Source organism: Artemia franciscana, chromosome 10, assembly GCF_032884065.1.
Source record: "Artemia franciscana chromosome 10, ASM3288406v1, whole genome shotgun sequence".
Taxonomy (NCBI): Eukaryota; Metazoa; Arthropoda; class Branchiopoda; order Anostraca; family Artemiidae; genus Artemia; species Artemia franciscana.
In genome coordinates this window covers 36,084,292-36,099,050 of record NC_088872.1, presented here as the reverse complement: position 1 = coordinate 36,099,050, position 14,759 = coordinate 36,084,292, and the positions used below count along the sequence as shown (strand labels likewise).

Below are 14,759 nucleotides of genomic sequence, written 5' to 3'. Positions count from 1 at the left end.
CTTTTCCTGAAGGTAAACAACCAAATCTCAAAACTAATGAAGGCTTAATTACATTCAATTACATTCATTATCAGAGCATTGATAAGATTTCAATAATGTTTTTCTCGGATGTAATTTTACCAAAGGTAAACATGATCATCTGAAATTTTAATGAAAATAAAATTACATTCCAAGTTTCTCGTCAGGACTCAAAATCAAAGATGTAATCACGCTATAATAAAATTTTCACCGAAGGTAAGCAGCATAACAAAGTCTTACCAAACGTAAAATTGATCTCGAAGTTTTGATAAGGATCCAGAATCAAAGTAGCAATTAGACTAAAATGACCAAAGATTATGAATTCGAACAGCTAAAAAATAAAGCTATTACACGAATTGAGGGCCTTTATTTTGTTCCCTATCTTTTAAGTTTTGGAATAAAAACATTATTACCAAGAAGATAAGTCAAAAGATAATTTCAAAAGACAAGCCTACTTTTTACTAATGTATTCAGTGCGTCAAAAAAGAAATTGAGATGTCACGATCAAACATAGGATAACAACATAAGTTCAAAAAGTAGACAAGGTAATTCCACAAAACTCTTCATATATGTTTCATGATTTTTAAGGCATAGTGACACTAGAGAGTGTGTGAAACTGATTAGGGGGGTGGGTCCTTTGGCTCGTCAAAATGAGTTTAGCAGGTATTAAAAACTTACCGACCCACTGGCAAAGCAGCGCTACCCTGAAGAACTAGAAAAAATTAAAAAAAAAGCTTAATTTAATATATTGAAACTTGAACTTATATTTAACCTTATTTGAACCTAACCTGAAACTTTGAGAAACAGAGGCCTCGTATGTTCATTACAGATAGTTAAGTCATCATAAGTTTTGAAAATTATTTTGATTAAGATAGTAAGGACTAGATTAGCAGAGACCTTGTCTTAGAGTCTAGGAGCACAGAATCTAGCATCCTGGTATTAAAACAAAAAATTGGCAAATATTGGTTCTTTCTATTTTCACTCTAAAGTAAAATAAAATTCAAATTTTTTATAATTATTATTATGCAATAATTGTTCAGGTTTATGATTAGCTTTATAATAATCCTGGATAGCGCTAGATGACAATGATTGTTTCTTTCTCATTGACGGCCTTGGGTTTCTCTCTTACTCTTAGTTTCCACTCGCTGTGTTTTGCGGAAAATCGCAGCGATGTTGCAGATTGCGGACGATTTTTTATCAGTATCTTTACAGAAAAACGCAAATTCACATGCATTAAAATTCTCAAGCGAGAAAACGTGCTCCAAAATCAAATAAGTAGCTGATTGTTCAATTGTTTGCATGCCGTAATCTTTTCATCTATATGCCTTAGGTAATGACATGGTAATGACATTGGTAATGACATTGGTAAAGTCATTGGTAATGTCATGTCTAAGGCATGACAATAACAGACGATCAACATCAGCAAATACTTTTACACTCATTACACTCATCAACACTCATTACACTCATATATCAAAAGATATAATACTTTTACACTCATCTTTTGTAAGATAAGCTAAGGGTAGTTGCGATTTTTCCACATACATACGATTTTCCAAGCTTTTTTTGCGTGTTTTTTTTTGCGCAAAATAAATACGTCATTCGAATTACGCTTTTCGGCAAATCACAGCATGAAAGAACAAAGGATCCCCAGTTTTCTGTACTCTTTAACTTACACTAAAGATATTTTTAATTATATAAATATTTTGAGTTTTCTTATCAGTTTTCCATAGTTTTTATCAGTTTTCTATATTTTTTATGTGTTTTCTATAGTTTTTATTAGTTTTCTTATCAGTTTTCTATAGTTTTTATCAGGTTTCTATATTTTTATTAGTTTTCTTATCAGTATTCTATAGTTTTTATCAGTTTTCTTATCAGTTTCTTATCAATTTCCTATTTTCATCAGTTCAGCTAAGGATATTTTTCGTTGTACACTTGATTTCCTACCATAATTTTTTGAATAAATGGTGGTTGTTCACATTTCAGAATCGCGAAATCATTGAACCAAGTTTCATTTAATTTAAACCGCTCATCCTCCTCCACTTTCTTTAATAGCTTTTGACTATCAAAGCGTTTTGGCTCTAATAATAGAGATTGACTAAAGCGGACAAACTTTGAATACATGGAATCGTGTTCTTTTAAAATGTCCACAAGATTGGACTGAGTCTGAATCTTGGGTATATTCTCTTTACTTGGGTTCACTGTCCCCTCTGTAAGCTTTTCACTTTTCTTATTCACCTTTTCCCTTCTTTTTTCATTTCTTTTCTTACAAATTTTCTGACTATTTTCAATGAATATATCTATTTTAGTACATCTATCAGTATCGTGTAAACCAATTAAATCAGAATGACTAGATGTACTTTCCACATTAGCCTTGTCTGAATCATGTACCTTCTTCTTCTTCTCTGAAGCTTGACGGTTCTTTATCATTGTAGAGAGTTTCACGCCTTTTAACGAGTTTTTCTTCTTAGGGTCTGATATATCAATGAGACTATTCCAAACGTAACCACCAACCGTTTCGAGACTTATGCCGGTACAGCAGTTTAGCGCACTTATGTCGATAGGATGTGCCTCTGAAAAAAAGTAAAACGAATTACTTCCACTTCCGTTTTTAAGACGAACAGTAAATCGTTTTTTTTTTCCTGTGGGCTTGCCGCCCCTAAATTTAAAATGTATATAGTTATTCTCCATAACTTCTAATTTGTTACACATAATTTGGCAGTTTTTTATTCTAGAATTCAGCGCCCATTCCCCAGATGAAATTTAAAGGAACATGCCATTTGAGGCATTTGAGGATAATTCCTCGAGACAAAAAGATTATATTAAAATGTTTTGTTTACTTGGGGCTTGTCCCCTCTAAAATTCGTTGTGTTTACTATTGATGAGCGTCTACAATATTTGTTGCAATTTTCTGAATATATCCCCCCCCTTCCTGGATAGAATTCCAAAGAGTGCCCTGAAGAAGGCAGCATAGCAACAACAGTCGAATAAAATTATTGAAGCTGAACTGTGAAAATGTAACTTTTGCGTTGCAATGAGTAGCTTCCCATTAGACAAGCCATGGCGTTTCAGAGCTCGAAACCTGAATCTTCAAAGATATTTGAATGCTGACAATGTATTTGAATCGTCGAAATGGTGACTCGAAACCGACTTTCCACACGGAGAAAACAAACAGACAATAAAATGTTCTTGTCAAATTGCTCATGATAGGGACATGTCAGAGGAAGGAACTGAAATATTTATAGACTCAAACGATATCGGTCAAGAACGCTAGAACAAGAATGGAAGAACAAAAACTAAAAAAAAAAAAAGTTCAGTTATTTTGAAACTAAAAAGTAAGTTATCTTGAGTTGTCCGGCAATATCTAGTGGTACCGATCAAAGCAATTTTGGATACTTCCGCTGTCGTTCGAAAGGCGTTACCTGGTTCTTTGTGTAAACCTTACATTTACGGCCCACATACTCAAACTAAGCAACTTTTATGGATTGGTTAAACCAGATTTTCTTATCTCATCTTCCCATCTTATTTGTTTCCTGGAATATAGAAGTTTCTAATCTTTGAAGATGAATTATATTCTCTTTTCTAACTCATGCTCATTTTGATATCAAATTAATTTTGCTGTATCTTGCATACCTGGTCCTTATTAAAATTAAGAAGTCCGAACTGATTTTTATTTCGCCACTCCCCCTAAAATTGAAATTATGCTACATAATAGCTTTCGAACTACCGCAGAAAATGATGATTCACCGTACCGATCCTTAGAATCTGGCGTTATAATTGCGCCCATGACGTTGACTATAAGACCCAAGCTGAAAGACACTAATGACCCCATAGAAAGGATTGTAAAAAGGGTTTTTCACCAAACCTAAAAGAGTGGTAGCCTAAAGACTGAATTTTGGAATTAATATTCCCCTTACACTAGGCTAACGTATCACTTTTCAGAACCACCATGGAATTCTTTCTTTTTTTTCCAACTCCAACGGGTTTGGTTTTTTTTTCCTTGGACGTCACTCACACACAGTCTGATATACTAACTGTAATGAAAGAAATATATTGCAATAACACAAAAAAGAAACATTGCCCAACAAAGAAATTAACGAATTCTAAAACAAAAGACCCTGCAATAATAACCTTCGGATCTCTGAAATAGTATGAGATAAAAATAAATATTTTGCTTGCCGCAAACATTCAGTTTAGATTTAAATCTTTTAATTAAACATTAATTGATTTATTTAACAAAAGTCACACTACTACCATAATTTTGTCTAACAATTAATCAACTCTTTAATTTAAAAATTTGTCAATATACAGTTTTGGCTGTGATGGTAGCGATTCTCCGTTTACTTCTATACATAAATTCTTCTAATTGATACTTTTACAGAAAAAAAATGTATATTTATTAACTTTAAAATCTGTATGTCAATCTCAATAATAGCCGTTTTTACGGGTAATTCTTCTTTGTAGGCAATTCTCAGAACAAGAATATTTTTCCTGAATTGACTATTCTTTGTCACTGTAGCAAAAATAAAATAAGTAAAAAATAATAATAAAAAAGTAAAAAAAAATAAAAAGTGAAAAATAATACAAAAAAACAAAGAACGACAAAAATATCTTCCTACGGTAAAATTAACGAGCAAAGTAAAGCCAAATCGTTTTTCTTAAAACACTTAACAAGCCCGTGTCAATTTTGTTGAGCTTCAAAACAAAAACTAAATTTCTTTAAAAAACGGAGGTTTATAAGCAGAAAGTCACAACCAAATTTGATTCAAAATCCCCAATCTAATAAATTCCTTTTTGCAGCGTATATTTTTGCGTCTAATTTTTATAGTCAAAAAGTCGTGTAGCTTTCTTCGTCCGGTTAGGATTAGTATGAAGACACTTTCCCATATTCTGAAACACTCGATTTTTTCTTTAAAAACTCCACTGAAAATGAATTTTGCTTTAATATTAAGCAGTGATATTTTGATTTTTAATTTCTCAACCCAAACTTTAGCAAATTTGATATCAAATTTGCCTTATTTTTAAATCAAATCCAATAATAGAAAATAAAAGCCGAAAAAAATCAAACGCCCTAATTGTTTGGGGTTTCTAAGATTTTTATGTAACATATTTTTTTGCTGTTTTACAAGTCCCTCCCAACAAAATAAAGTCCTTTTTACGGGCCTAGTTTAAATGATTGAGGAAAAAACAGATTAAGCTAAATATAAAACATAAAATTCATACTTTAGTGTTACGGCGAGTAAACATATGCCTTGATCTTTCAGTCCTTAGTTTCTTCGTAAAATAATACTTTTAAAACAATTTTTTGAAATGCAATAGCCAGCCTTCAAAAGAAAAAAAAGGCAATGTCCCCTTGAAATCCACCTGGAATGTATCTATAGATTGTATAATTATACTAATAATATGCTACGCAAATAAAACGACATATCACGCATATCATGAACGACTGTCATCCATAGAAGTAAAAATATACGCAACAGAAAAAATTAACTTTGGGATGTTTTTTTCTCTAAAAGCATTGATATTTTCTCTGGAATTACAACTTATATCGTGGTATTTGCTGTAATACTACTTCTTCTTTTCATGTTAAAACTCAGCGCCAATTCTCGTAGGAGTTTCGACCTTAAAAATTGATTATTTCCTTAAATACAAATTCTGGCGTGCTTAAACGAAGTAAACTTTTGATTTAAGGAAAGATGATTTTGTGTCAAGATTGATTTTGTCAACAATTTACCTGTGTTAAAAACATATCCAGCATCAATAACACAGGAGCCAGCAGGTGTCTTGTGCACCTTCCCCGTCTGCCCAACGTTTAATAGGAAATTGTCAGGGTCGAACAGTAGATACAAATACTTCGTTGTTTCTGCTAAGAAAAACGACTCCATCCGGTCCTCCAAAGAATGATCTTTTACGTCTCTAATCTAAAAACATACAAGGCATTACTTTTAAAGTACACACACACATATATATATATATATATCTATATATATATAAATAAGTTGTCTGTGTGTGTGTGTGTCGAGTGACGTCATGTTTGTGTGTCGACTGACGTCATGTTTGTCGACTGACGTCATTATAAGGATTGAGCTGTATGCGTCATGAAGTTGTTTGTCGACTGACGTCATGTTTGTCAACTGATGAAATTACATACCGGGACACCACGACACAAATGATGACCGGGACACAGGGAATATAAATGACGACCTGGAACCTCAAAGAGAAATTACAGACTGGGACACCCGGACACAAATCACGACCGGGACACAGGGAATATAAATGACGACCGGGACACAGGGACACAACTACAACGGGGACGCCGGGGGCACAGGCGGGATATATAAATGACGACCGGGACACAGGGATTGTTCGAATAGAAATTACAGACCGGGACACCCGGACACAAATGACGACCGGGACACCGGGACACATCATTAGAATAATGAGGTATAGATCTGAATACGGATTGTTTTACTTAAGCACAGTTCGAACATACGCGTGAGTAAGGCTCCTGCTTTTCCGGAAATTTCTGATTTTGTTTCTAAAATAGCATTTTTTCATTTTTTTTTTATTCACGAAAATAGAATCATATCCTGCATTTTATCAACAGATGGATTACATTCAAAGTCTTGAGATATGCGCCTTTTCTTGAAACTTGATATATCGTCAACAAGAAATCTTTACTCAAAAACTAGAATTCTGATGGGTCAAATTCCTGAAAACTGCAAGAAAAGGATAATTATTAAAAAATATAGTATGAATTACCAAAATGCCAATGAAAGTTTTCAGCTATATTCTCGTTTTCATTAGCTTATTTAGACTTATCATTATTACCTCAACCTCTGGCTCTCAACCTCTTTATTATTACCTGAAACCTCTTTATTATTACATCAACCTCTTTATTATTACTGGCTCTCAACCCCTTTATTATTACCTGAAACCTCTTTATTATTACCTCAACCTCTTTTTTATTACTTGCTCTCAACCTTTTTATTATTACCTGAAAAAGATAAAAAAAAACAAAACTAAAAACAAGATAGACTAAAAAAAATAAGGGCATGTTCAAACTATGCTTACTTTGCTTAACACAACACACTTGTTTTTTAGACAAAGTTCACTAGTATAATACGGACTAGCCTTAGGTTTTAATTATAATAGATATACTAAATTTGTAAATTTCCAAATTGAAGCACTTGAGTCACACTGGAGTATTTATCCCTTTTGATGTATTTATTTATCTTTTACATAATACTATGTTTTCAACGTCTTTTGAGTAAAACATCGCCTAGATATGAGCTAGATGTGAGCCAGCCATATCTATCATATCATACAGATATGAAACATCACCGATTACCATTTAACTGTTCCGTAATTCGAAATTAAATTTGGAGTTAATCAGGGTTAATGAAAGCAAAACTGGATCCCAGGATAAGTTTCTTCATGCCTCCTCCCCCATTTTGCCCTTTTCTAAGAATCAAACTTGTAATGCAAATTTTCATACTAAGAAAAAGGAGAAAATCTTGTACTTGATTCTTTGGAGACTCGGTCCTTCGTCCCCCCCCTCTTTCCAACCATCCCTGGTTATAAATGAAAACATTGGAGGGATTATAGTTTACCCGATCAATTTTCTTCGCCAAATATACCAAATATGAGAGACTCGTATATTACCACGTTCCAGATGGAGGAAAAAGGAGGATCTGAAGGATCTGGTGCCACGAGTCTTCAGTCCTGGAGAAGTGCACGCAGTTTACAGACATTCTCGCCTTAAAAAGATAACATTGCCAAGTTTCGCCTCTTGTTGCTCTTGTTAGAAGAACCATGAAATTCGAAGTTTTCGCAGCCAATTTAAGCAAATAACAAGCAAATTGTGCCGTACTTTGGAAGTCACTCTGCAAAAATGCTCATCTATTGTGAACTAATTAGGTTTGGATACAAAGTATGGTGCATGACATCTTCAGGAAGAAACCCTTTCAACTTCAAGGTATAGAGGGGGAAGAGTAGTAGCCAAGTTGAAGAGAACTGCCTTGGAGCTCGACTTGTCAGTAAGATGATAACAGTTTCCTAGAATCCTTCATGTCAAACTATCTAATGTTTTAGGCCGTGAGAACTTCTGGTGATCTTGGGAAACTTTTGGTGATCTTGGGGTTATACTACGAACGGCACTACTTGGTTAAATCGTCTCAGGAAATACCCAATGAGGTCAGACGAAGACTTCAAGAGAGATTAAGGGCATCATTTGATTACCAATCCAACCTTTGACAAAATCGACCCAACTCATAAATTCACAAGATAGCAAGCTGGAAAAATGTGAACCCATGCTGGTAGCAAACTACATCAAGTGATGGATAGTGTCGACCGGCTGGAAAGGTTTTTGTCATTCTATCGTCCAGTAATTACAGCCAGGAGTTTGTAGAGGCCAATTTTCACTAATGTCATCGGTTATCCAAGAGTCACGTCATGGTGCTTGGCTGTAGCTCAAGAGAACGAGTCTGTCAAGTTGCTCGAAATTTTTACTCAAGAAATCGTTTTCATTCCTGGAAATCCACCTGGCGAGGATCACCCACCCTCCTCCTCCAAATTCGACTCAGACACTGAGCTTCTCAAGACATACATCACACAGTTTGGTGCCCATAGAAAAGCAAGTGCAAGAAGAACTGTGCAAGAAGAACTGCAGAGTGAAATGTCTAGCCTGCAGTCTTCACCTTCAAATTTACTGCTCTGCTGCTCTTCATAATATTTGACTCCATTCGTTCACTTTGTAAAATCCTTTCCATTAACTGAAGTTTTTTTTTTCCAAAAAGGTAAATATAGCTATCAGTTCCTATGGTTGTTCCCTTTCGGAAACACATTGTAACACACGAACTGATGGTAGAAAAAGAGAAAAAAAATGCAATGTGATTCTTAATAGATAACAAATCAAGATTCTAGAAAAGCGTCACTTATGTCCTGTATCTACGTCCCAAGGCTAGGGAAATTTATTGCTTGCACCAAAATCTAAATCAGGTACCTCTTTTTAGACAATTCAACTCCAATAAATTTGACAAATCAGCCTTTAGACTGCATTTACACTAGGCTATAGTCAAACTTGTCTAAAGAGCATTGCATTTTCTGTCTTTAAGTGGCATTTATTCAAAGATGACACTTTTTTAGCAACAACGTCAAGTTGGACTGACGTCACATTAGTTCAACTGGCGCCCTGGAAATATTTGGTTTGAAAACTGAATTTATATATTTATTTCAGTATATTTATTTCACTATTAAATTATAGAGTCCTGCTCCAATTAGTTTAACAAAATAGTTTTTAGACTACATTCACACTAGCATATTCACATGACATTTTATCCCCCTTAAATGAGCGCATTCCCTGCCACTTACCTCTTAAATAATTTATTTTTTAATGAATCGATTAGATTTCTTCTACAGCTTCTTGGCAGAAATAATACCTCTGCTTCCAATATTCATTTACCATGATTTATAATTCCATAATTATTACAACGTTTCAATCACTAGAATTTTTTGTTTACAAATTTCAACTCTAACTTCCCAACATTACAGATTTATATTTCGTTACATTTAATATATTAATCCAATTTAATAGATCAGAAACTGGATATTGTTCCTGTTAAAAGTCCTTACGAATTTCAGATAAAATTCCAAAAAATGAAGAAATATGAAACAGAGAAATTTTCTGCTGTTTCCTCACACAGTCAAATGAGGACACAGAAATCAATTCCAAAGGAAAAAACAGATATTACTATCATTCCTTCCATACTAAAAAGAATTTTTTAATTTCATTAGTTATTTGTGTGGCGTATTTCAGAAAATTAATCACATTATTTCTTATTAGAGATAAATCGCCCAGCTATTTTAAAATCAGGTGATAAAATTCTCGTTTAGGGGTTTCTTGCTATCTTGGAAAATAGTTGAGACAGGTGAATAAATCTCTCAGGAATGTATCCCGAGCCTTAATAATCTCATGTGAAGATAGTTTGAAGCACCTACCACCACTTCTCCTACCTCCAGAGGGCACTGACCTTTGAGGATCTCTAACAGTTTTTCTGCAATAAAAGTGAAACTTACAAACTAGATCTTCTGCTCTAAGAAGGCAAAAGAAAAATGTTATGTGCTCCACGCCTTTGGTCAATACCAATCTATGAAGTTACCATCTATGCCATCTATGAATACCATCCACCTACACCATCTATGAATACCAATCTATGAAGTTTCAAACATCTTTAACTATTTTTCTTGTTTTAGAAACAACTCTTAATATGGCTTAAAACTACACTGAAAATAATATAAATTGCAGTTTCAAAAACTAAACTCAATGAAGAAGAGATTAGAAACTCAAAATCCAGATAAAACATTTTTGTCAAAACTCAGAAAAGTACAAGATGTATAAACTCTTTAAATCTCTGGAAATAAGGAGAGTGTAAACATAGGAGCTTATTAATAACTTTCCAGAAAATATTTTTGGCCTTGGATTCATTCCTAAAAGTTTTATTAAACTGATCCAACTACTTCCCAAGGTAGCAAGAACCCCCTAGACTAGAACTGCACCTAACTAGTTTAATTAATGCTGAGACACAAATCTAGACAGACAAGGAAATTTCATTTCTGGAGAGACAAATAACTCCGTCTATTTCAAATCTGTATTAAGTATTAAGCCAGTAAAAGAACGGAATGTTTCGAGTCACATTTTTTTTATACAAGTAAACTCTCTATCCCTCTGTGAGAACACTAAAAAGGAGACATTTTTTATAACATCAAAACAGGAATCAGCTCCATCTTGGTTAACAATCTTACCCCAATAAGTTTAAAAAGACAGGGTTTAGGCTATACTCACGCTAGCATAACCGCAAGACGTCTTAGCACTATGCTCAATGGCGCGAAGGACATCTTCTCCCATGGTGATATATATACTATCTTTCGTAGCTCTGTACAAATACACCAAAGATTCAACAAATTCGGGCCTTAAAGGATAGCCTTCTCGTTGGCTCCTTACTTCACTGTTGTATACGTCGTACATCTCGGGCACGAAGCCATACTGTTTCATTACTTTGTGATAATTGAGTATGCTCCGTTTGGCTGAATTAACGTCTCCTGGTGAAGAGAATTTGTTGACTAAAGATTTAGTAATGAAAAAAATTACACATTTGGTTGAGTTTACATAGCTTGTGAAGATTACATATTTACTAAATATTTAAGGCAATATAAAGAGCATGATTTTTATGGCTGGTTTTAGCCTCTTGGCGGAGAAGTTATGTTGACTGAAGACTTGAATATAATATGATGAAGCATAATTTCTTGTTTTAATAAGGATATGTTTTGGCCGATTGGCCCAGACAAAAGCAAGACATCCTGTACAAGGGTAGAAGGAGGTCCTAAGGAGGGATTTAAGGAAAACAGGAGGTTCATGGGAGGCTATAAAGAGTGAAGCTTTGGACAGTAAAAAAAAAGTTGATTTTAAACGCAATGATTTATCAAAAGCTGATTTAACTGTGTTTGCCCATTTTTTTGGAAGTTGGGTAGGTAAATTTCAAGGCGGCTCAAGCTACCAAAACTTTAGATCTAGAAACAAACATTCCTGTTGTTTCTATATTTACTATTTCCAATTCTTTGTGCGAGTGCAACACTAAAGCTACATAGCTATTTAGGCTCGGAAAGCTTTATACTAAAATAATATTATGGTTCAAATTTTATGTTTTACATTACTAAGTATGATTTCAATTTACCTTATACACATAAGCATATGAACACAAAAAACTCGGAAATAAGTTAATAAGAAGCCTGCATTCACAATTCCAATGAAAATAAAATATCCATTAATATTTATATGCGGAAAACTAACGTATGGTCGACATGTTTGACATGAGCGTGGTCAATTGACCCTATTGTAAAAACTGGTTTCAATTTCAAATTTATCAAAAATCAAACTGTCATGGATTTCCCTGTAACTATAATATATATGTATATGTTTATAATATATATGTTTATATAAGAAATTCTCAGCTTACCATACATGGACACATGCCAAAGGTTCGCAAGGCTAGCTACAAGTTATAAATTTCTGATCAAGTATAATTATGTCATCAAAAATAATGCTCTGAGGAAAATGATTCGTAAACGGGTTTTCTGTAACATACAGAAATTTAATTTTTCGAGTATTTGTTTTTATACAATTTACCCGTTTTCACGTTCCTCTCCCTACAGCTACTACTACTGCTGCTAATAACAGCTCACTAGACCACCAGGCCACCTGAGGCCAGCACCGCTTATCACACTTCTCCTCCCCTCCAATATATTGAAAGGTTCACTCTTTACTGCTTCCTTTGCAGTTCTGATACCGTTTAAATCCTTCCTTATGACTTTTTCCCACCTCACTCGGGACAATTCCCTTGGAAAACGCCTAACAAACCTTCCTCATCCTTTCGAAGCACCCACTTGACTACTGTGAGGACCGTCATTTCCAATGTAAAATCCTAGTTTGTAGACTCTTCTATCCTTCTAAACTTTTCTCAACTGCGTAAGAAACACTGTGTTGCATTGGCTGTTTCACTTTTCGCATCTTTGAGGCATCGACACTCCTTACTAATAATACTATTAAGGAAAGTGAAGTTATCCACTTACTAAACTTTACCGTCATCTAATATCCCCTCTTTCCCCTCATTTATCCCTAGCCAGAGTGACTCAGTCTTCTCAACATTAATTTTCAAACCTATTGTAGTACCCTGAACTCTCAACACCTCGAAAATTCATTCGCTTTGCTAAGACTTTTGTCTAGGACAATCAAATCATTCGCATAATCTAAGTCTAGAAAAGTTTTATCTTCCCAATTGACATCACATTCCCCTAAAGCCTTTGCGGTGCTCCTAATCTACGATCCACATAAACGGGTACAGGACACATCTCTGCGTAACTCCTAATTCCATACAAACAAACTACTCATCTCACTTTTTACCTCAGCTGCAGCAACATTGGTATCTAACATAACACTAATCACTTTAATGTACTAAACTGGCACAGAATACATGAATAGACCTTCACTAAAGCTACTCTATCATCCAAATTAAAAGCCTGTTTATCAGTAAACAGGTCTGATGATTCAAGTGCCTCTCAATTATTAGCCTAAAAGTTAAAATTTGATCGATACATCCTCTATCCTTCCTAGATGTGCACTCTTCTTCTCTTAAACCTTACATAGAGTATTCTTAATTCTAAAAAGTATCATCATACTAAGTAATATACTTCCTGTAGAAACCTTCCTTATAGAGGGGTTTAATTAGTTTTCCAAAAATTGTTAGGTACTTTCCCTTGTTCAAAATCCTATTCATAATCTTCAATAAGGGGATGTTGGTTTGATAATTCAGACACTTCTCAATAATTAATTTACGAGTAAAAAAATTGATTGACCCCTCCTCTCCCCTTTCATCTTTTCTTCTCTTAAAAAATTTATCTATTAGATCTTTTATATCTATTGATACAGCTTCTTGGGCAAGCCTGAATTAGGTTGAACATGAAAGTCTGATCAAATCATGAATCAATCTGGTAATAATGAAAATAGCAACAACTAAAGAATAGATTATGGCAAGGCTTTGGCACCCTTTCTCTAAATTTTCTCTAAACAATGTGCATATAAAACACAGTATAACTTTTAAAAAAGACAGTGAAAAAAATACACATATGTGTGCAGCTCATATATTTTGATTTCACTCCTAGAAGTCTTTGTCGGGAAAATAAAATTCAAAATCCAAAAAGAAAAAAGATAGTTTAAGACAGACAAAACTCAGTGGGAAAAAAAGACTAAAATTCATATTTGAATAAAACTTCGGTGGTACTATTTTTGAATTTAAATCGATGTTGGTGGACTGTGATGAAAAAGTTGAGAGCCATGTTTAATTGCAGAAAAGGGCAAAAAAGACAATTTGAGTGAGAAACAAAGCTGACATAAGCCCTTCCAAAAAAAAGGCATTTGGAAAAATCCTCTATCTGTGTAAGAAATTTTACAATATGTGGCACACACGAATGCCGAAAATGGCAAACTGAATGGCATACTTTTATAATTTAATGGGAAGGCAGTGTTGTCTAATAGACTATTTAGGCTCAATCTAAAAAGTTGATATTTGATTTGACATCAGAGGCAACCAGTCCACAGAGGATATCTCGAAAGAAAAAAGGCACAAAATGAGCTATGTAAAATATATAGATAATTAACAATAATAGACTAACATAAAACAATCAGAAAGATTTCACATGATTGTGGAGTGGAGAAAATACAGACAAATGGATTAGGTATAGATAATGAGGTGGCAAAGATGGTAGAAAACTTTTTACGTGATCAAGAGGTACAGGTTTGGCAGCATGAAAAAAGTCCCTCTCATTCTCTTCGGCTCTGCTTTGTGGTAAAGGAATATAGGGCGAAGAGGCATTTTTAAGGTGAGTTTATGGAAGGGAGAGTGAAAGTACATTATTAGAATTAGTGCAAATAGTTTATCACTCGGGGCAATAATAAAGTATTCAGGGAGGAGGCAAGGACAGGGTGATCCTTACTTTTGCTTCATGTGTGGAGAGATGGAGGAGACTATGGGTAATATGATGTGTAACTGAGAAGAATTTAGTGAGTTTTGAAAGGAAATGCATGGAGAGTTTAAATCTGATAAAAGATGGCTGAGAAAAATAGTCAGGGATGAGTGCTTTATAAGTGTTAAAAGATTGAGATGATTTCTCAGACTACCAACAGAGCA

The 14,759-nt window shown here is 34.2% G+C and overlaps 1 protein-coding gene across 1 annotated transcript in view; it reads right to left on the bottom strand.

Moving 5' to 3' along the window:
* Nucleotides 1-325: 325 nt before the first annotated feature.
* The window catches only part of LOC136032142 (ER degradation-enhancing alpha-mannosidase-like protein 2), a 40,159-nt gene continuing 25,725 nt past the window's right edge, over nt 326-14,759 (bottom strand). The window contains exons 6-8 of the mRNA XM_065712311.1: nt 10,862-11,118; nt 5,753-5,939; nt 326-2,591 (exon numbers count right to left, since the gene is read on the bottom strand). Coding sequence (XP_065568383.1) covers nt 1,930-2,591; nt 5,753-5,939; nt 10,862-11,118 — 1,106 coding nt within the window. The 3' untranslated portion in view covers nt 326-1,929. The remainder of the gene's footprint in view (nt 2,592-5,752; nt 5,940-10,861; nt 11,119-14,759) is intronic.